The sequence below is a fragment of the Scylla paramamosain genome, chromosome 12 (assembly GCF_035594125.1).
Source record: "Scylla paramamosain isolate STU-SP2022 chromosome 12, ASM3559412v1, whole genome shotgun sequence".
Lineage (NCBI taxonomy): Eukaryota > Metazoa > Arthropoda > Malacostraca > Decapoda > Portunidae > Scylla > Scylla paramamosain.
The window spans coordinates 13,445,448-13,467,713 of NC_087162.1; the positions used below are offsets into that span (position 1 = coordinate 13,445,448).

General features: G+C 40.4%; 1 protein-coding gene across 1 annotated transcript in view; it reads right to left on the minus strand.

Moving 5' to 3' along the window:
* LOC135105702 (synaptotagmin-10-like) overlaps window positions 1-22,266 on the minus strand; it is a 111,000-nt gene that overhangs the window by 52,309 nt on the left and 36,425 nt on the right. The window contains exons 3-6 of the mRNA XM_064014108.1: window positions 19,365-19,480; window positions 18,884-19,024; window positions 16,441-16,581; window positions 6,514-6,648 (exon numbers count right to left, since the gene is read on the minus strand). Coding sequence (XP_063870178.1) covers window positions 6,514-6,648; window positions 16,441-16,581; window positions 18,884-19,024; window positions 19,365-19,480 — 533 coding nt within the window. The remainder of the gene's footprint in view (window positions 1-6,513; window positions 6,649-16,440; window positions 16,582-18,883; window positions 19,025-19,364; window positions 19,481-22,266) is intronic.

Genomic DNA, 22,266 nt, shown 5'->3' on the forward strand with positions numbered 1-22,266 from the left:
TTTTTTTTTTTTTTGCTTTCTAGATACGAATATAAGACAAGGACAGGTTAGAAAAGCTATTTACGTTTTTTTTTTTTTTTTTTTTTTTTTTTTTTTAGAACGGCAATTTAACAAGTTTGTGATATGTGTTATTTTCAGTCGATGCCCTATTCCGCTAAACAATTATTCTGTTTTTCTAAATACGAATACACGACAAGAACACGTTAGAAAATCTGCTTCTTATCATTTTATTTATTTATTTATTTATTCATTTATCTATTTATCTTTTTTTTTTTTTTTTTTTTTTTTTTTGAACGACAATCTGACAAGTTTTGGTGTCAACCTGATGACGCATCTCTCTGCCCTTGAGACATGAGGAATACGCTACAAACACTCACTTAAAAAGCTAGTTGCAAACTTTTCCCAGAGTGACAATTTGACAAGTCCTGGTGTTAATTATTATTATTATTATTATTATTTTCTCCGACGATGGTCTACTTGATGATATAACTTTTTTTTTTTTTTTAGATGCGAGGAATACGCGGCAGACACACATTAGAAAAGCTACTTACTTTCTGTAGAACGATAATTTTCTGACAGGTTTGAGTGTTAGGTGTTGTCTTCAGGCGATTCCCTATTTGGTTCAACAATTTTGTGCCTTTTTAGATACATGAAGTAAACGACAAGGATACATTTCAAAGGCTACCTACTCCTTTTAGAACGACAATTTGACAGGCTTTGGTCTTACGTTTGATTTCCAGACGATGATGGAATTTTTGCCTCTTATATACGAGCAATAAGCGACAAGAGCACGTTGCAAAAAGGCAAAAATACTTTTTTGCCTTAGTGCACTCCTTCACTATTCTGAGAAATTTTGGTGATATGTGTCATCTTCATACAATGCTCTGTTTCCTTTAGCAATTCTGTGCCCTTTAGATACGAGGAATAAGCGACGAGGAGCCATCAGAAAAGCTGTTTACTCTTTCAAGTTTTTGTGTGACGTGTTATCTTCACACCGGACCGTGTTTTAATTCACAATTTTATGACTTCAAGTTACAAGCAAAAGAATATGAAGAATACATAATAAGGACACACAAAGGAAGCCATGTACTACAACGATGAATCTGACTGGTTTTTGATATTACGTGTTTTCTTGAGACCTCGCTTTTTTATGCACTGCTTCACTAGTTACGGACAACAGAATACGAGGAATACTGATTAAAGACGCACTAGAAAACCCATGTACTCTTAGGCCGACAGATTTGAACGTTACTTGCTATCCTTAGACAATGCCTTATTTTGTGTTGCCTTGTGCCTTCTTACTGCAAGCAGCAGTATGCCAGGAATAAGTTCAGGAATAAGGCTGCGGAAGGGACGAGGCTGTAGCGGCATGGAGTCAGCAGAGACGCAAACACAGGATGAGCAGCTTTGTGTTTAGGTGCGAGGAAGCTCCAGGAAGTCTACTGCTGATACACTACAGCTGATACACAAATACACGAAGAAAAGCATTGTGCTTAAGAGTGGAGAGGCTACACGAGGTCTGTGCCAGCAAGAATTCAGCTGGATAATAAACACAAGACGAAAAGCATTGTGTTCACGTACAAGAAACCACGGGAAGTTTGTAGCAGCAAGGGGTCACCGAAGACACAAACACAGCATGAAAAGCACTGTGTTTATGTATAAATTGGCTGCGGGGAAGTCATCTGAATCACAAGAAGAATAGCAATGTATTCAGGCGTAGAGAGGCAAAGGGAAGTATATATCAACAATAAGTCACCTGCGTCACAAGAGGAACAGCATTGTGTTTATGCGCAAGGAGGCTGCAGGAGGTCACCCAAGACGCAAACATATGAGGAAAAGCATTGTGTTCACGAGCAAGAAGCCACGGGAAGTCTGTACAAGCAAGGATTCGCCTGAAACACAAATACACTATGAAAACCGTTGTGTTTAAGAGTAAAGAGGCCACGGGAGGAGGAACAAGAGTGGTTAGTAATTTAACGGAGGCTGAAACTCGTGATCTTAAAAACTCTCTTCTCTGACCAAAATGGTTTTCAAAGACCATATCAATTAGCAGTAAGGATAGCCCAATACACAAACACATGAGGCATAGCATCGTGTTCAGGCATAAATTGGCTGCAGGGATGTCAACTAAGGCACAACACAAAAGGAAAAGCATTGTGCCTAGGAATAGAGAGGCCACGTGAGGTCCGTAGCAGCAGAGTCCCCAAAGACACAAACACGTGCGGAAGAGCATTGTGTTCAGACATAAACTAGCATTGTGTTCATGTGCAGGCAGGCCGCGGAGGGACGAGTCTCTAGCATCAAGGAATCACCGCGTTTCACAAACACGAAAACAATGCACGGAGGAGGCCCACGCACACCCCGCCCAATCCCAGCTGATCAGGACAGGTGAGAGCAAGTGAGTAGGTAATCTCTCCTAATGCCTCCAGAACCACCTCCTCTCTCGGCACGCTGCTCCGCTCCCCGCAACACCACGTGACGCCGCAGTGTTGTCAAGGTGAACTAAACAGCCCCACGAGGCAGTGTTGCTAAGATCACGCGGAGAAGGAAGGTCAAAGGGTCATGCTGCCTACTTGCCTGGTGACCCCACGCCCCCACAACCCTCCCACGTCCCCCACACGCTGTTCCATGCCCCTACATGCCTCTCACGCCCTCCACACGCCGTCCCACGCCTCCATACGCCTTCAAACACCTCCCACGCCCTCCATTTCTCCCACACGCCACCCACGCCAACACGGTATCGCCAGGAATACGTGCGTTGTAGTAAACATGCTATAAAAGAGCGCAGTCTGTCTATTTTATCCGTGGCTGTACAGACCATGCTAGTGCTAAGTCACTAGAGGGCTTCATAAGATTAGAGAAATTTATGGATGGGTAGTACAGGCGGAAATAAGTAGTTATGCTTCATACAGGGATTGCCACGTGTAGGCCTGGTGGGTTCTTGCAGCTTCCCTTATGTTCTTATGACGATTTCGCTTAAAAGAAATGAGAGACAAAAGGAACATTTCAAAAGTAACTTTTTCTTTTAAGATGACATTCTTTTGACAAGTTTTGTTGGGTCCTTTCTTGATTCTAATGAAAATTTAACAAGCTCTGTCTATCTTCAGTGACGAAAAACACTTATAAGAACTCGACTAACTTTTATTTCATGTAAGAAAGGCTGAGGTCAAGGGTTACAAAAAGGTAGAGAAAAAAGCAAGTACCAGGACACAAAGAGTAGAACCAAAAGTTATCCAAATTAGAGATTTGTTTCTGGCTATCTCTGATAACAGTCTTCATGATAATAGTCCTTATGAGGAAATAGCATTTCAAAATACAGGATTATCAAAACCTGAGCCTTATTCCTAAACGGTTCGTGATAGCTTCCACCAGTTCTGTTGGAAGCTATCACGGTTTTCCAGGATGTTTTATTGGCAGTGATGGCTAAACGAGGATTCTGTATCGTCAATAACAAGAAAAAAAAAACATCCATGAGAACCCAACTAACCATTTCTGTTATTAAGGTTTTCCATAATGTAATAAGTTGACAATAACTGCATATCATCGAAAAAAAAAAAACACCCAATCATCCGTGCCCTTCCGAGAGAAACGGAACCCAAAGCATTAACAACAACAACAGCAATAACAACAACAACAATAACAACAACAACAACAACAACAATAACAACAACAACAACTGATAATAACAACGTATTTCACCTGCCGCCTTATGACACATTTTAACACAGATAACACCCTCCAATTGCTCTTACAGAAAACAGATCTCCGCCTCCCTGACACCCCAGAGGACTGGAGGTTTCGCAATAACAAGAGGCCGGAAGGAATATTTCTCCTTGATATTGCGAGCGTGTGTCTGGGGTTGAGTATGCAAGCTGGGTGAATGGCTACGAGTATTTCTGGAGTGGTTGGCTTATGGTTACGTTTCGAGTGTTATGTATAGGTTGTGTGAGGCGTGAAATGGTGCAGCAGTGATATTGAGATGAGGAAGAGAAGAAGGAGGTAGAGAAGGAGAAGGAGGAGGAGGAGGATGAGGAGGAGGACCAGGAATATGAAAACAGACGGTAAGATAAAGGGAATATAAGAAAGAACAGTAAATCTAGAAAGATGAGCGGAAGAAATATAAGGAATAAGTAGAAAAGAAGAGAGAAGAAGACATGTTAGTAATAGCAGTTATAGTGTCTGGTGGCAAGGCCGGGAGGGTAAGGAGAGGTGCACTGTCTGTACAGCCGTCAGGAAGCCCCAGTCCCGTTTAATCGCCAGGTAACCCGTACATCAACTCTGGCTAGAACTTGCATTCGAACTGACCGAACAACCCAACACTACAATAGTGATAGTAGTACGGTAGTAGCAGTAGTAGTAGTAGTAGTAGTAGTAGTAGTAGTAGTAGTAGTAGTAGTAGTAGTAGTAGTAGTAGTGGGAGAGTGGGAAGAAGAGAAGGAACAGGAATTTCGGTAAAAAAATTTAATAAAATAAACAGACAAATAAATAAATAAATAAATAGATAAATAAAATAGATAAGAAGTAAACAAATAAACAAGATGAGAAACAGTCAGCGAAAAAGAAAAGAGAATGAAGAGTAAAAAAGCAACAAATAAAAAAGTAAAGAAGAAATAAGAGGAAAAAAATAATAATAATAACAAGAAAACAAATGACCAAAGAGTAGAAAAGAAAAATCATGAAAGTAAAAAAAAAAAAAAAAACAATAAAAAATGAACAGAAAAGAACCAAATACTAGAAAGTAGAAATAGAAGAACCAAAACAAAAAGAGGAAAAGGAAACACGTGAGAGAGAGACACAGAGAAGAGGAAAGAGGAAAGAGGAAAAACAAGAATACAAAAGCCGATTACTGTTCCCTCCACCAGCAAGAATAGCAAGAGGAGGAGGAGGAGGAGGAGGAGGAGGAGGAGGAGGAGGAGGAGGAGGAGGAGGAGGAGGAGGAGGAGGAGGAGGAGGAGGAGGAGGAGGAGGAGGAGCAAGAGGAGGAAGAAGAGGAAGAGAAAGACTAGAAACGGAAAAAAAAAAAACAATAAAACAAAAGGAACACAAGGAGGAAGAACAAAAATAAATAGATAAACAGAAGGAGGAAGAGGAAACAGAGCGCGAGAAAAAAAAGAAAAGAAACAGAAGAATAAACAATAACCCAAATGAAAAGTCAGGAGAAGGAAAATAACTGGCAAAAATACGAGGAAGAAGAGAAAAAATCATAAGTGGAAAAAAGGGGAAGTGGAAAATAAGAAGAAACAAAGGAAATTAAACAAAGGAAACATGAAGGAGAGAAGAAAAAAGAGTAAAAAGCGAAATAAATGGAAGAAAGAAGAAAGAGACAAAAAGAAGATACGAGGGAGAGGAGGAAGAAGGATAAAAAAATGAGAGGAAACGAAGAAGAGAGAGAGGAGAAAATAAACATCAAGGACAGGAGGAGGGAAAGCAAACTAGAAGAAACAAAGGAAGAAAAGGAGGGAGGAGAATAAAAGGCAAAACGAGAGAAAACAAACGGAAAGGACAGAAAAGAAACATTATGAAAAGGAAGGAAGAGAAATACAGATTAGACAGAGAAGGAAATGATCAAAGAAAAGAAACAAAGGAGGAAAGGAAGAAAGGAAAACTAAGAAGAAATGAAGGAAAATGGAAAAAAGAACGTGACAGAAATGAGGGAGGAAGAATATAAATAAATAAAATAAATAAGAGGAAAAAGATAAATTAGAATTAGGAAACGGAGGAAGAAGATCAAAACAAGAAGGGAATGAAGAAAAAGAGAAAGTTAATTTAATAGACACCCGAAAATAGAGTAGAAAAAGAAGTGGAAAGAGAAAAAAAAACAAATAAGATGGAGGTGAAAGAAAATAATAAACATAAGGAGAGAGAGAGAGAGAAAGAAAACACAATACAGAAGCAGCAAGAGAGGAAAAAATAAAAACAGAAAGAGGACGAGAAAAAAAAAACAGAAAAGAGCAAAAAAAAAAACAAGAAAAACTTGAGAAACAACAATAAATGAATAAAAATTAACAAAATAGATTAATAAACAAAAGAAAGAAAAAAAAGGAAGAGTGAGAAAAAAAAACATTAAATTAAAAGAAAAAAGCGTAGCCAGAAAGACCTAGAAAAACACAAACACAAATAACAATATGAAGGGGGGAAAAAAAAGCAAAATAAAAAAAAGAAGAAATAAAAAAAGGTCCAGAAAGAAGAGAGAGAGAGAGAGAGAGAGAGAGAGAGAGAGAGAGAGAGAGAGAGAGAGAGAGAGAGAGAGAGAGAGAGAGAGAGAGAGAGAAACACACACACACACACACACACACACACACACACACACACACACACACACACACACACACACACACACACACACACACACACACACACACACACACACACACACACACACACACACACACACACACACACACACACACACACACACACACATTAGAACAGGCAGAGAAAAGAAAGAAAAAAACAAACTTCACAAAAAAACAATTAACCCACAATTCTAACACGATCCAACATGAGCCTCACCTTGACCACCAGCCCCTCGATGTCCTGGTCGTACTTGAGGGTGAAAGACAGGCGTCCCACAGTCTCCGTGTCAGAGCCCGCGCCGCTGCTGTCCACTGATGACTGCCGCACCAGCTCGTTACGGTAAAGTTCAGGCTGCGGGAAGAGAAAGATAGAGGTGGAGGTGGTGAGAGGATACAAACAAACATAACACAAAAAGGAAATAAGTAGCTGTGTACTGATCTTATGGAAGGAAGTGGTGAAGGTAACGCAAGTGATAAGACAGAGGGAATACAAAGGAATACAAAGGAAGAAGAGCGGCTGATAAGACAGGAAACACACTGGAACACAAAGAAGAAACAAACGACGACTGGAAGGAGAGAGGAGAGGTGATGGTGATGAAACAGAAGGAACACAAGGAGCAAAGTAACACAGAAAAAAAAAAGAAAGAGAGGGAGAGGTGATAGTGATAAAACAGAAAGAACACAAAGGAGCAAAATAACACAAAGAAAGAACAAACAGAGAAGGAGAGGTGATGATGATAAGACAGAGGAAACACAAAGGAGCAAAGTAACACAAAGAAAAAAAACAAACAACGAATGGAAGGAGGAGAGGAGATGCGATGGTGATAAGACAGAAAAAACACAAAGGAGCTCAAATCAAGACAAAGAAACATATAGGAAGAAGAAATAGCGGTATAATGATGGGTTGTGGCAAAGTTGCTGAGGGAGAAAGGGAAACGTAATGCAGGTGACAGAACACAAAAGGAAATACAAAGGAACACAAAGGATGGCAAAAGAATGCAAAGGAATAACGAACAATAATATACTGATGGGTTGTTGCTCATAAAGAAAGAAAGGAAAGGTGATGATGGAGATAAAACAGACGAAACTTAAACAAAAGAGGAACAAGCAGCGAAGAGAGAGAAGAGGTAGAGGTGATGGAGGTGATAAAACACAGAGAGAACACAAATGAATATAAAGGAGGAACAAACAGCAGATGGAAGCAGATGGAAGGAAGAGGTAATGGTGGTGCAGGTGATAAGACACAGAGAAGACATAAAGGAATATAAAGCAAAAAAAAAAACAAAAAAAAAAACATATTCTGACGAGCTGAGTTAAACATTATATTTCACTCGTGCAGCTCCTCAGTTCAAGAGTTAATCTGTATTCTCACTCTTTCATCCCTTTTACTGGTACACTCTGAAACTACTTCCCCGCTTCTGTATTTTCTGCTACCTTTGACTAACTGTTTCAAGGAGGAGGTTTCAAGACACTTCTCACATTTTACGTAATACTTTTGAACGCACTCTTTGGGGACTAGTGCTTTCAGGGAACCTTTTCTTACTGTCCTTTTCGTTACCCTTTGCTAGCCAGTATTACATAAAATAAAGCTCCCATAACTTGCTCGGTTCTAGTTCCAATGAATAGCCTAAAAATTATCGAACCTTCCCTTGTGTTCTTATAGTTCTTGGGCCTTAGAAGACTGTCATCAGCTACACTGTCTAATGTAAGACGCAGGAGTAAATAAAGTATAGCAGTACAGTGAAGGACAGTAACAGTGGATGTTCCTGTAGTGGTAGCATGAGTGTAGGAAGGATAATACTGGTGTCTGTCTGTCTGTGTGCCTGTCTGTATAGTGGCGGGGTGTGTTCTTAAGAGGTATTACAAAGGATGAGAGGTAGAGGAAGATGAATGGATGGCGGGGAGCTCGACCTGCCTAGATAGAACCTACACACACACACACACACACACACACACACACACACACACAAAGAAGAGGAGGATTACAGAAGTAGGAGGAAGATGAAATGAAGGAAAAGAGGAAGAAAATGATAATGAATAATGATAATAAAAACAATAATAATAATAATAATAGTAATAATAATAATAATAATAATAATAATAATAATAATTACGAACGAAGCGAAACTTACTATGAAGGTTTGAACGGCCCGGCCTGACGGAAACGTTATTCAAACGCTAATATTTCCGAAATTACGTGCGCGATCGTAACGAAATTAACACTAAATGACAGTACAACTCTATCAATTTTATATCATATACCTTTCCTTTCTTTCTCAAAACGTAACTTCCAAAAATTAGAAGGGGGTAAAAATAGCATTTCTTCAAAATTTCTCAATTTTCACCAACTTTTTTTCTCTCAACAAGACTGGACACACACCATTGAACGCACAATGAAATTTCCTATTCAACGGTATATAACACAGCTATTTGGCTCTCGCAAAGTTTTGAGTTAAATTGATTTTTTTTTTAATACTAGGCTAATGCGGTGTGCCTGAAATTGCCTCTCTCTCTCTCTCTCTCTCTCTCTCTCTCTCTCTCTCTCTCTCTCTCTCTCTCTCTCTCTCTCTCTCTCTCTCTCTCTCTCTCTCTCTTTCATTTATTGAAATATTCCTTCCACTATTTCATTACTTACAGTTTCGCTATTCATTCGCCTTCCGAGGGGTTTTACTGGTAATAATAATAATAATAAGAACAAGAACAAGAAGAAGAACAACAAGAACAACAAGAACAAGAAGGAAAGAACAAAAAGAAGAGGATGGCGAAGAAGAAGAAGAAGAAGAAGAAGAAGAAGAAGAAGAAGAAGAAGAAGAAGAAGAAGAAGAAGAAGAAAAGAGGAAGGAAAAAAGAAGAAAAAAGCAAAAGAAAAAGAAAAAGAAGAAAACTATTAACAGCAACAACAAACAAGAGAACAAAACAGAAAAAGAAGAATTAAGGGCAGTAGGTGAAGGAAAGAAGTCAAGAGGAGGAGAAAGAGAAAAGAAGAAAGAGAGGAGGAAGAGGAGGAGGAGGAGGAGGAGGAGGAGGAGGAGGAGGAGGAGGAGGAGGAGGAGGAGGAGGAGGAGGAAACATTTGAAACACTGAAACATTTTATTATCCCTTAAGCAAATGAACTACAAACATAGGTAATTTCAGAAATGCAGGAGGAAGAGGAGGAGAAGGAAGAAGAAGTAGAGGAGAAGAAATCGAGGAAAGAATAGTTAGCCGTTGCAAAGGCAGACAGACAGTACCACCAGAAACCTCATCAGCGGCGGGACGGAAAAAAAATGCGCCTTTCAACGAGTCTCTTTTTCGTGTCTCTCTCTCATCCCGGAATCTGTCTGTCTGCCTAAAGAATGTATAACTTTTTTATATTCAAAAGAAAAAAATATGAAGGGAACAATTATGAAATAGAACAATGGGAGAGAGGAAAGTAGGAGGAGGAGGAGGAGGGAAAGAAATTATGTAATATATAGTCTATAGGTCTAATGTTATTAGTGTAGTAGTAGTAGTAGTAGTAGTAGTAGTAGTAGTAGTAGTAGTAGTAGTAGTAGTAGTATGGTAGTATTGGAAATGGAAGTAGTAGTAGTAGTAGTAGTAGTAGTAGTAGTAGTAGTAGTAGTAGTAGTAGTAGTAGTAGTAATAGTAGTAGTAGTAGTAGTAGTAGTAGTAGCATAGTAGTAGTGGAAGTGGAAGCAGTAGTAGTAGTAGTAGTAGTAGTAGTAGTAGTGGAAGTGGAGGTGGTAGTAGTAGTAGTAGTAGTAATAGTATAAGTTTTTGTGTAGGAGGGACACCAGCCAACGGTAAAAAAAAAAAAAAAAAAAAAAAAAAAAAAAAAGGCCCACTGAGATGCCAGTCCCCGAATAGGGTCCAAAGCGGCAGTCAAAAATTGAAGGATAAGTGTCTTGAAACCTCCCTCTTGAAGGAGTTCAAATCATAGGAAGATGGAAATACAGAAGCAGGCAGGGAGTTCCAGAGTTTACCAGAGAAAGGGATGAATGATTCAGAATACTGGTTAACTCTTGCATTAGAGAGACGGACAGAATAAGGGTAATAGAAAGAAGAAAGTCTTTTGCAGCGAGGTCGCGGGAGAAGGGGGGGACATGCAGTTATCAAGATCAGAAGAACAGTTATCATGAAAATAGCGGTAGAAGATAGCAAGAGATACAATATTCCGGTGATGAAAAAGAGGCTGAAGACAGTCAGATAGAGGAGAGGAGTTGATGAGATGAAAAGCTTTTGATTCCACCCTGTCTAGTAGAGTAGTATGAGTGAAACCCCTCAGACATGTGAAGGAAAAGGCCCCTATACCGAGTTACCAGCTGGAAGGGTGAGAAAAACTGGCGGAGATATCTCAGAAAACCTAACTTCATAGAAGCTGTTTTAGCTAGAGATGAGATGTGAAGTTTCCACTTTAGGGAAAGCTGGTGGTGAACAATAAAATCTCAAAGAATGGAGATCTCCACAAAAGGGAAGAGAGTCAGAATGTGCTTCACTTTGGAAGTTAAGTAGTCAAAGAATTTCTGAGTCAGAGAAGTTAGGTGACAGGTATACAGAACAGATAAATTTAGTTTGCGATTGACTCTGCATTCGTAGCTAGATGGTGGAAAACTCGGAAAATTCAAGAGCGTAGGCACGAGAGCAGGTTAAGCCGTTGCGCACATAGACGCAACATACAGCTTTGGATCGAAAATGAAGACAGAGAAAGTAGGAGGGAACAGAAAAGAGGCTACTCTCAGTTGCCTCAAACACCTGTGTTTTAGTGAGGAAAAGAAGATGAGGTTTAGTAGAGGAGAGGTGGTGTTCTTCTGATTGAAAATTAGATCGAAGACCGCGAATGTTGCAGAAGTTAATGAAGAAAAAGTTGAGAGGGGGTGTCAAGACACTTAGGGTCAATACCAGAAGAGCAGTCCGACCTGGGGACATTTGTCGTACCCTCCCCAGATGACGACTCCGAGGCTGCTGTAGGAGTCGCCATGATAATTTTGAATTTTGAGTGAAGGGTGTGTGTAATTAGGTGCTTGTAGTTTTGTGTGAAGGAAGAGAGTTGTCTTTAGAGTGCAGTAGTAGTAGTAGTAGTAGTAGTAGTAGTAGTAGTAGTAGTAGTAGTAGTAGTAGTAGTAGTATGGTAGTAGTGGAAATAGTAGTAGTAGTAGTAGTAGTAGTAGTAGTAGTAGTAGTAGTAGTAGTATGGTAGTAGTAGTAGTAGTAGTATGGTAGTAGTAGTGGTAGTAGTAGTAGTAGTAGTAATAGTAGTAGTAGTAGTAGCAGTAGTAGTAAACAAAGTAGTGACAAAAAAAAAACAATAACACATTAAATCAAACAACGAAAACAACTCTGCTTTGCCTAGTATAAGACACCACGTTCCCAAGAACAGTTAAGAGCAAAATAAATCACACACACACACACACACACACACACACACACACACACACACACACACACACACACACACACACACACACACACACACACACACACACACACACACACAAAAGGAAATGGTGAGTGTGAGTTTGAAGTGTGAAGTCCTACTCTTATCTAACCTAAGCTGCAATGCTCGAGGTGGAAGGGAAGGAGCGAGGAACAAACGAGGGAGCTGATCTGTCCTGTCACGTGACAGACAGGGTGACGGGGCTCAGGAGGAGGAGGAGGAGGAGGAGGAGGAGGAGGAGGAGGAGGAGGAGGAGAAGGAGGAATACACAAAAGAATACAAAGGAAGTTCAAACAGCAACAGACCCTGAGGTCCTCACTAGGTTGTTTGTTTATCTATTTTATACTAACTATTAGTGAGAGACAGGATACTACAGAAGAAGGTTCCTCCCTATCTACCTATCCTTGCAGGGAAAGCAGACCAGAGAAAGGAAATGGTACCATATTGTATAAAAACCACATGGAATTTGAGAAGAAAGTAAGAAAGGGGAGGAGAGAGAGGCACGGAACGTTGTAACGCTGCCCTCCATCCCACTGCTGCCACCATTTTTCTTCTACTTTTGTTCTAGTTGTGTAGTATTACATTTGTAGTAGTATCCAGGTTAAAGGATACACAAGGTAGATCGCTGTAGTATACTAAACAAAAACCAATACTGTGCATAGGTAACGCGTAGCCGCCACACCCAGCACCCGAGGCAGGGCAGACAAGACTGACCTCACTGTCAGTGCGGCGTCAGGTCACAGATCGACGCTCGTGGAGCTGGGGGTAGACGCTGCGTGGGGCTGCGTCCGAAAACGGAGCAATTTCATAGGTGGAGGCATAGTGTGGTTCTCAAAGGGTGGTACAGCAGTCTCGCCTGGCGTTTTCTAAGAAGGCAGCAGTCAATCAAGCCCCAGCTCTGGTCACTCCACTGAGTTTGTGTATTTTCCTTTAGTGAGACCGTACTAAGATTGCCCATATAACATTGATCCCCGTTACTATATTCCCGAAGTTGATCAGTATTTGTTAGGGCCCCCAGAAAAAAAAACATAGCCCATCATAGATCGAGAGTAGTAGTAGTGACTATTAACTCGGAGTTACCTGTGCGTATATGGAAAGTGTGGTGCAGGCACAGTGTGGAGGTCTAGAGATGGCGCGGAAGCTTTGCCTGGCGTTTTCAAGGAAGGTAACAGTCAATCAGGTCCCAGCTTCACTAAAACCACTGTAAGAGTGCACTTCTCATTAAAGAGTGCCACACACTACATAGTTATCCCCTGCAGCAGTTACCCCTGATAATGATCACTAACTGTCAGGGCTGGCCGACTTTCCACAACCCTCCACAGGTCCCGAGTAGTAGTAGTGACCATTTGCATACTCAGAGCTGTCTGTGTCGCGTATGGAAGGTAAAATGTAATCACATGCAACTAGCAAAAAAATAATGAATAAGTACATAGATCAAAGGTCCTTGAATTTCAGAGAGTTTTGAATTACTCAGAGATGATCAGCGACAACCGGGGATTTGATCCAAGATATTTGCCTTGGCGAATTTTAAAAGTTTCAATGATAAATTAATAACAATCGATGGCAGACCATTCTATATATTTGTGATGAGAGTGAAGAAAAAGTGTTTGGTTTAATTTCTTTTAAGTTTCTTACCTACTATATTGAAGACATAGTTTTTTTGTAAAATTTGACCAGTTAACTGTTAAAAAGTTATCGGGATTCATATTTGTGAATCCACTGAAAATTTTGAAAAAGTATTATAAGTTCACCTCTCAGTCTTCGTTTGGTGAGATAGAAAACATTTAGTCCTTTGAGTCGTTCCTCGTATGGTTTGTTTTTCAGTATTGGGATAGTTTTGTTTATTCAACGTTGTATCTTCCTAATTTATCAATATTTTCTATCGTACAGTAACTAGAATTGGATGTTGTACTCGATGTGTGGACAGACGAGCGAGTTAAACAGTGTTGATATCAATTTTTCTGTTTAAAGGTGAATGATCTCCCAATAAAACCAACTATATATATATATATATATATATATATATATATATATATATATATATATATATATATATATATATATATATATATATATATATATATATATATATATATATATATATATATATATATATATATATATATATATATATATATATATATATATATATATATATATATATATATATATATATATATATATATATATATATATATATATATATATATATATATATATATATATATATATATATATATATATATATATATATATATATATATATATATATATATATATATAAAAAATTTTTTTCTTTTTTTTTCACAACTTCAGTGCATTGTTTACTTGGCTTGAGATCAGCTGAAAGTACGACTCCAAAGTCCTTTTCTTTCTCCACACTCTTGATGGGGACATTATCCATGGTGTAATTAGCATTCCATTACCAATATGCAAAACGTGACATTTGTCAAGATTAAATTTCACCATCCACTTTCCAGACCATTCAAATATCTAAGTCGTTTTGCAAGAGATGCCTCTGTGTTTGTGAATATGCATTGTTTGCAATTTTCGTATTATTCGCAAATTTTAATAATTTATTGCTGATCCCTTCATCAATATCATTAATGTATATTATGAAATTATTTGGTCCCAAGTATGAACCCTGAGAAACGTTATCAGTTACACCGATCAAATCTGTTGCTTTGGTATTTAAGACAACCCGCTATTTATGGACCAATAGCCAGTCCTCTCTCCACCCTACAAGGTTTCCTGTCATGCCGTGAGCATTTAATTTTTTGATGAGATGTTTAACGGGAACTGTATCAAAGGCTCTCTGGTAATCTAAGTAAACTTTATCATCTGCTCTAGTGTTATCATAAATATTTAATATATCATGGAAAAAGTCTCATAAGTTAGTAAGGCATGACTGTTTGTTTCTAAAACTGTGTTGTGAGTCTTTAATTATGTTATTGCTTTCCAGGAACTTCACAGTGTTGTCTCGTATAATTGATTCCTTTAATTTTCCTACCACTGACGTGAGACTTATTGGTCGGTAGTTCTGAGTGTGTGACTTATGATCTTTTTTTTAAATATTGGAGTGAAGCTAGCGAGCTTCTAATCGTTCGGGATTTTCTTAAAGTTCAATGATTTATCAAATAAAATAGACTGGAGTTTAACGAGCTCAATTTCGATTTCTTTGAATATTACAGGTGAGATTTTATCTGGGACAGACGCTTTATTGATTTTTAGTTTTGTTAATCGCATGCAAAATTTCGTTTTCTTGGAAAATACATGTGTCTAAAAATGCGTTGCTACTCAGATGTTCAGAAGATGGTTGATTTGAGTTTAAAGTGTTTGCAATCGTGACTTCATTGTCCGTGAGTTGTTGCTGTTGTTGTTGTTGTTGTTCTATCTCATGTAACTATAAAATTCTTTGGGATTAGATTTACTAGCATTCGCGACATGAAGCTCAGATTTTTTTTTTTTTTTTGTTTAATCTTATTACCATTATTATTTTTTTCTTTTTTTGGGGGGTCACGACATCGTATTCTGTCGTGTTCGACTTTATCACTGTCGCTTTGACTAATTTAATATTTCTCATATGCTCGTTTTTTTTTTTTTTTTTTTTTTTTTTTGCAGAGACTTTATTTTCTGAGCTCCACCACTTTAGTTTATTTTCAACAACTGAGCGACTGAAGTCTGAAAGTGAATGATTTCCACGCTTTGTTTACGTCAATATTACCTGAGAGGTGACTCCAACCACAGTTTGACAGAATATTTCTTAGTTTGGAGAAGTTTGCCCTCGAATAATCAGGCACTACTTTAATGTACTGAAAATTTATCAATTTCGATAATGAATGGAAGAGGAGAAGAAGGATGGGGAAAAGAAGAAAGAGGATAAGGAATGTGAAAATAGAAAAGATAGGAAGAGATAGAGGGAAAAGAGAAGCAGGAGGAGAAGGAAGATGAGAATAGGGGAGATAAAGAGAAAGCGAAAGAAGCAAGAGTAATACAAAGGAATACAAAGGAAGACCGAACAACAACAGAGCTTGAAGTCCTGACTAAGCTATTTGGGTAACTGTTCTACTCTATTAATGAGAGAGACAGGATAGTACAGAAGAAGGCTCCTCCGCACCCATCCATCTCTCCAATCGAAGCTGGCAGGAAATAGGAAGTGATACATGTGATGTAGAAAAAAAAAAAAAACATGAAATTTGAGAGGATAATGAGAAAGAGTAGAGGTCTACGTCTACTTTCGTTTGTGGGGAGGGTGTGAGTGTGTGATAGCTGTGTAATGAGTTGTGTGTATTGCGTAGGTGGAAAAGGAGGAGGAGGAGGAGGAGGGAACTGGGAAGATAAGGAGAGAGAGAGAGAGAGAGAGAGAGAGAGAGAGAGAGAGAGAGAGAGAGAGAGAGAGAGAGAGAGAGAGAGAGAGAGAGAGAGAGAGGAGCAGGAGGAGAAGGAGGTAGATGAGAAGAGAGGAGGAGAATGAAAGTCAGAATAGGGATGACAAGGAGAGGAGATAAAGGAGCAGAAGCAACACGAAGAGAAGGGAGAGGAACAGAAGGAGTTGTGACGTCAATGCCTCTTCTAAACCCTGCACAACCCGCACCTTTCCTCACGCGAGTACCCACAAGTCCCTAAGGAGATTTACTTTTCAGCCTCAGCGGTGCGTGTGTCTGGCTGGCGTCTGGTTCGCGCCGCGCTACCTTTCCACTCACCACTCGCCCCTTCACCCTTCCCACTCACCTTCAGATGACCGAGGTCGTCCTTCCGCTCCAGGTGACACACGGAGAACTGCACTGGGTCGAGGTGGAGGCGTTGGGAGAGCTGGCGCTGGAAGGAGGCATGGCGCTGCGGCACTGTGGGGAGCGTGGTCTGCCGAGGTACCTGCAGGAGGGATTAGAGAGGCGTGAGACAGTCTGTGGTGCTGCCGCCGGGTGTGGGCTGAAGATCACTTTGGGGGAGGGAGGAGAAAGGAAGGTGTCTATTAGGCTGGTAATTTAGGATAGTATTCTTAAACACTTTCCACTCTCACTAAGACTGCTTTCAAAGGCCACGCCAATTCGGGAAAGGAGAAAAGAGAATGGCTAATACTTTGGTGGAGGCTGAAACTCATATTCTTAAACGTTTTCTTCTCTCAGGACTGTTTTCATAGGCCACGTTCGTTAGGGAAAGGAGGAGAAAGGATAATGCTTAGTAATTTAAGCAACTACTCTTAAATGCTTTAGTCTCTCACTCTCTCTCTCTCTCTCTCTCTCTCTCTCTCTCTCTCTCTCTCTCTGTCTTCAAAGGCCAGGCCGTTGCGAAAAGGAGGAGGCAGGGCGTGTGAGTAGCAGTTTGGCAGTATAAACCGGAATTCCTGTAACACTTTTTTCTCTCACTAAGACTGTTAGGAGAGGAAGGAGGAACAGGAATAAATTGTAGTTTGGCAGTATAAGCTGGTATTTCTAAACGTTTTCTTCTCGCAGGACTGTTTTGAAAGGGCACGTCAGCTGAGAGTTGAGAAATGAGGATGTTTAGTAGTTAGTAATATAAACGACAATTCTCAAATGGTTTCTTTTCTCACCAACACTTCCTTCAAAGGGCACTTCAGTTGGGAAAAGAAAAAGGAACAAGAGTGGTTAGTAATTTAGTTGAGGCTGAAACACGCATTCTTAAACGTTCTCTTCTTTCATCAAGTTTGTTTTGACCGGCCACTTTGGAAAAGGGGAAAGAAGGGAGGGTGGGTACGCGTTTAGCAAACTCGAATTCTTTAAAGACTTTCTTCTCACCAACACTGTTTTCAAAGGCCACGTCAGATGGGAATGGGGGAAAGGGGATGTTCACTAGTTAAGTAGTATAAACTCAAATTCTCTCAGCGCTTTCTTCTCTCACCAGGACTATTTTCAAAGGCAACGTCAGCTGGATAAAGGAGGGGAATAAAAAATAGATAGTAGTTTGGTAGAGGATGAAACTCGTATTCTTGCTATAATTGTTGGGGAAGGAAGGAGGTACAAGAGTATTTAGTAGTTGGTAGAGACTTCACCTTTAACCCTTTTTTTCTCACCAAAACAGTTTCCAAAGGCCACAGAGATTATTAAATGTCTTCTTAGGTCTGTTCTTCCTGCACAGAATCCTTCATAGAATACCACAAAAATCAAGAAAACAGCCTTCAAATCCCCAATACCTTCCATCAGAGCATGACAATTTATCAAGAGACAACACATAAACGTTTAAGAACATAATCCTTCGAGTTTGAAATCTAGCAGAGACTTGTGAGAGGTTAGCAGGAGAGAGTTATGACCATCGGAGCATGAGGGAGAGTTAGTAGTAAGGATCTGGGACTAGTGGACAGTTAGCAGGACAAGACAGAGCAGAGGGGTGTGAGGGAGAATTCATAAGGATGTGTGATGTGGCAGAAACAGAGTTAGCAGGAAGGGACAGAGAGCCGAGAAGTATAAAAGAGGCTTAGTAAGGGTGTGTGGTAGCAGAGAAACAATTAGCAGGAGAGAAACAGAGAACAGAGGAGAGTGAGGGAAGCATAGTAAAGGTTTGGTGTAGCAGAAACGGGAGGGGAGTTAGCAGGAAGAGACAGAGAGTAGCAGAATGTATTGGGGACTTAGCGAAGGTGTGTACTTCAGCAGAAACATACGGAAAGTTAGAAGTGGACAATGGTCAGAAAAAGTTAGTAGGGGCACTCAGCAAGGAGAAAAGTCCAGCATAGAGGAAGAGGAAGTAAGAAGTTAGAAGTTAGTGGGTAGAAATGGACGGAATGATCAGCGAAGACCAGGTAGGAAAACAGGAAGTAGATGATGAAAAGCGAGGAGTTGCTCTCTCTCTCTCTCTCTCTCTCTCTCTCTCTCTCTCTCTCTCTCTCTCTCTCTCTCTCTCTCTCTCTCTCTCTCTCTCTCTCTCTCTCTCTCTCTCACATTGACGCAACCAGCATAAGACCTTAAGGGGAAAGAGGAGAAGGAGGAGGGGAGGAAAAGGACAGAGCAATCAATCCCACAGGAAGAGGAGGAGGAGGAGGAAACATGAAATCAATCCCATCACCTTCTGAGAACCTTGTTACCTCCTCCTCGTTATGCCCTTTCCTCTAATTCTCTTCTCGCATCACCACCATCACTACTATCAACAGCAAAAACACCTTACCTTAATCACTTCGTGTAACGTTTCCGTTCCCCGCGACTTCGATCCCTCGGGCGCTCACCTTCTTATTATCGCAAGGCAACAGAAGCTCCTGTGAGACTGAGCGAGAGAGATCGGGGAGAGAATGCGAGATCATGACAGCAGCTTGAGCGTCGAGACCTCGGCCGCCGCCCCACCACACACGCCCGCTCTCCACATCACGCTGTAGAGAGAGTCATAAAAAGGACATTACATTAGAGAACCACATCATCACGCTGCGGAGAGAGAGAAAGACATAAAAAAAAAAAAACATTACAGTAGAAAAGCCAGGAATCTTTCTCCACATCACGCTGCAGAGAAAGAAAAAGACATGAAAAATAGACGTTACTGCTGAGAACGAAGAAATAGATTAAGCATTAAGCCACACCCAAGAGAATTCACAGCGACTCTCAATCACCCTCTTATCAAGTCCACATAACCTCCAAGGACACTCTCAAGATAACGAGGAAAGTTTTCATCTCCCCAGTAGTGCCGTGTCCCTAAAGAGGCCGACGGTTACTTACCCTAGGGAAGAACGAGGAGGTGGGGGAAGATCTGGCCAGCACCAGCACCACCAGCACCAGCACCACCGTCGCCACCAGCCCGAGCAGCACATACCCCGCCACCACGCTCCACGATTCTGCAGGGTGAAGAAGGGTGACTGAGTGATGGGCAGTGAAGGGAAGGCTGAGTGACTGAGTGACGGGTAGTGAAGAGAAGGGTGAGGAAAGGATGACTGGCTAATGGGAGAGGAATGACGAGGAGGGGTGACTGAGTGATTAGAAGGGAAGGGAAGGGAAGGGTGAGAGAGGGGAGGTGTGATGAGAGTGTAAGAAGGGTATTACAAGGTAGGGAGGATGGAGTGTTTAGTGGAGGTAAAGAAGAAGGATTGTGATGAAAGAAGAGATAAGGGGGGGGGGGGAGAGAGAGAGAGAGAGAGAGAGAGAGAGAGAGAGAGAGAGAGAGAGAGAGAGAGAGAGAGAGAGAGAGAGAGAGAGAGAGAGAGAGAGAGAGCGAAAACCGAAACCAAAAACCTAAAAGAAACATAACAAATAGACAGAAACACACAAAGAGTGCAGAGATAGAACAAAGAAACACACACACACACACACACACACACACACACACACACACACACACACACACACACACACACACACACACACACACACGAGCGCGCGCGCGCGCGCGCGCGCACGGTGATCGAGGAAGGGTCAGAGAGGAAAGCGGGAAGGCCTGGGAAGAGTTATAACATGCAGCAAGATGAATGGCAAGGGATCATGTTAACGAACAAACCACGCTTGCCACCACCACGCCAGCCAGCCAGCCGCCGAGACCCTGGTGGCGCCCCTGAAACTGAAGGGAAGGTAAGTGAAAGCAAACACTCGGAGGAGGGGAGGGAGGGGAGAGGGAGAGAAGGAGAGCTTTGTGAGTGCCTGCCAGCGCGGAGCAAGCGATGCGTGCAGGAAGATTTATGACTGCACCGACAGATCTGCGTTGATAAATCCATTCCGGTTTGTGAAGGTAAAGGTTTTGCTGCTGTTCTTTCATTCCTCCTCCCTTCTCGTGACTTGAAGTGTTACATAGAAGAGAGGAGTATAATGCTATATCGTGACCTGTTCGTTCTTCCTTCCTGCTATTTGGTACATCTTTCCGTAATTACCAATCACTCTGAGGCATCTTTACTCGTTCTACAGCCACCTCCAATCTTTGAACTGGGTAGAAGTTGCAAAATCTATTCTTTTTAATCCCCTTCCTTCTTGTACTCTTATAAAGATTTCATGCAATACTTCTGGTGGTGTTCATCGTTTCGTGTCGCAGTGAAAGGATAATTAAAATGTTTCAGAAGAGGAAGTAACATGACATCTGAGCTAAACTAACCTACTTGGTATATCTTTTCTATTCACTCCCCCTGGTCTCTGTTTACTCCTCCCATCCCGTGACTTGAAGCGTTAAAGAAAGGAAACATAATAATACATTCTGAACTAAACTGACTGGATTTTTTTTCTTCTTACGTTTATTATTTCCTTTCTTTTCTTTTCTTTCTGTTGTGAAGAATAGAAAATTAGCATGTTTTTTTTTTCCCTGCACTGTTACTGGTCTCTTTCACTAATAAGAAAAAGAAAAAAAAAATGCTATTCGACACGACCTAAATTTAGTAATGGAATATACTCTTATCTGTCCTCAACCTTAATAAGATAGTTTAGTATAAGTCTGGAGTGCAATTCTTCAAGGACACCAGTGACGGGAAGCAGGAGTGATGGAGGAGGTCAAGTCTCTTAGTGTTTAGTTTTCATTTTTATCAATATAATCTACTATCATTTATTTATCTATTTATTCTGGTCAATATATAGTGGTCTCATTGATATATGTATCTATTTTACCTATTTATTCATGCATTTCAACTGCCACAGCGTCTTCTCAAGCTCCAGGAAAACGGTCTGGTGTAAGTTTAATCCTTTCACTATTGTTGTCGTCTTTTGTTAACTTTCAGAGCACTAGAAAAATATATATGCATGGACACACACACACACACACACACACACACACACACACACACACACACACACACACACACACACACACACACACACACACATATATACGAGAGAGAGAGAGAGAGAGAGAGAGAGAGAGAGAGAGAGAGAGAGAGAGAGAGAGAGAGAGAGAGAGAGAGAGAGAGAGAGAGAGAGAGAGAGAGAGAGAGAGAGAGAGAGAGAGAGAGAGAGAGAGAGAGAGAGAATTAGTCTTGTCTTTTCCCACCTACAGACCCTAAAGAGACTGAAGTACCAATCAAAAATAAAACAAAAAAATAAATGAATAAATAAACAAGAGTCTATAAAATATGTGACGGTGGAAAATAAAAGTTCTCTTACGTAAATATGTCAGAGAGAGAGGATCAAGGTATGGCTTCAAAGGACGGGCGTGGCAGCGAAATGAGTGTGTGATACGCAACTGCAATATAATGTCACAAGTACGTGTAGTTTCACATTTTTACATCAAGATTAACAGGTGTCATTTACATAGATGAATGATATACACTGGATGATATACGAGTTCAGAAACATTTCACACACTTGTCACATTTAGCTTTCCTCATTAACATCACCAGGTGGTGCTAAACAATGTCACAGCTACGTGTAGTTTTTACTTTTGTAATTAAGATAGCCAGGTGTTACTCGACGAGGAAAAATACACGGTTAATAGTAACACACCTGTTCAAAATGATGCCATACTTGTAGTTTTATTTCTGCTCATTAAGATCACCGGGTGTTAATGAAATGAAAATTGATACACGAGTTCAAAATAATTCAATTCCTGAAGTGGTTACCTTTGCTCACTGACATCAAACAACTGTTATTCAAATGAGGAATGATATACACGACTTCAAAATCATTGCATATATAAGTGGTTTTTACCTTTCCT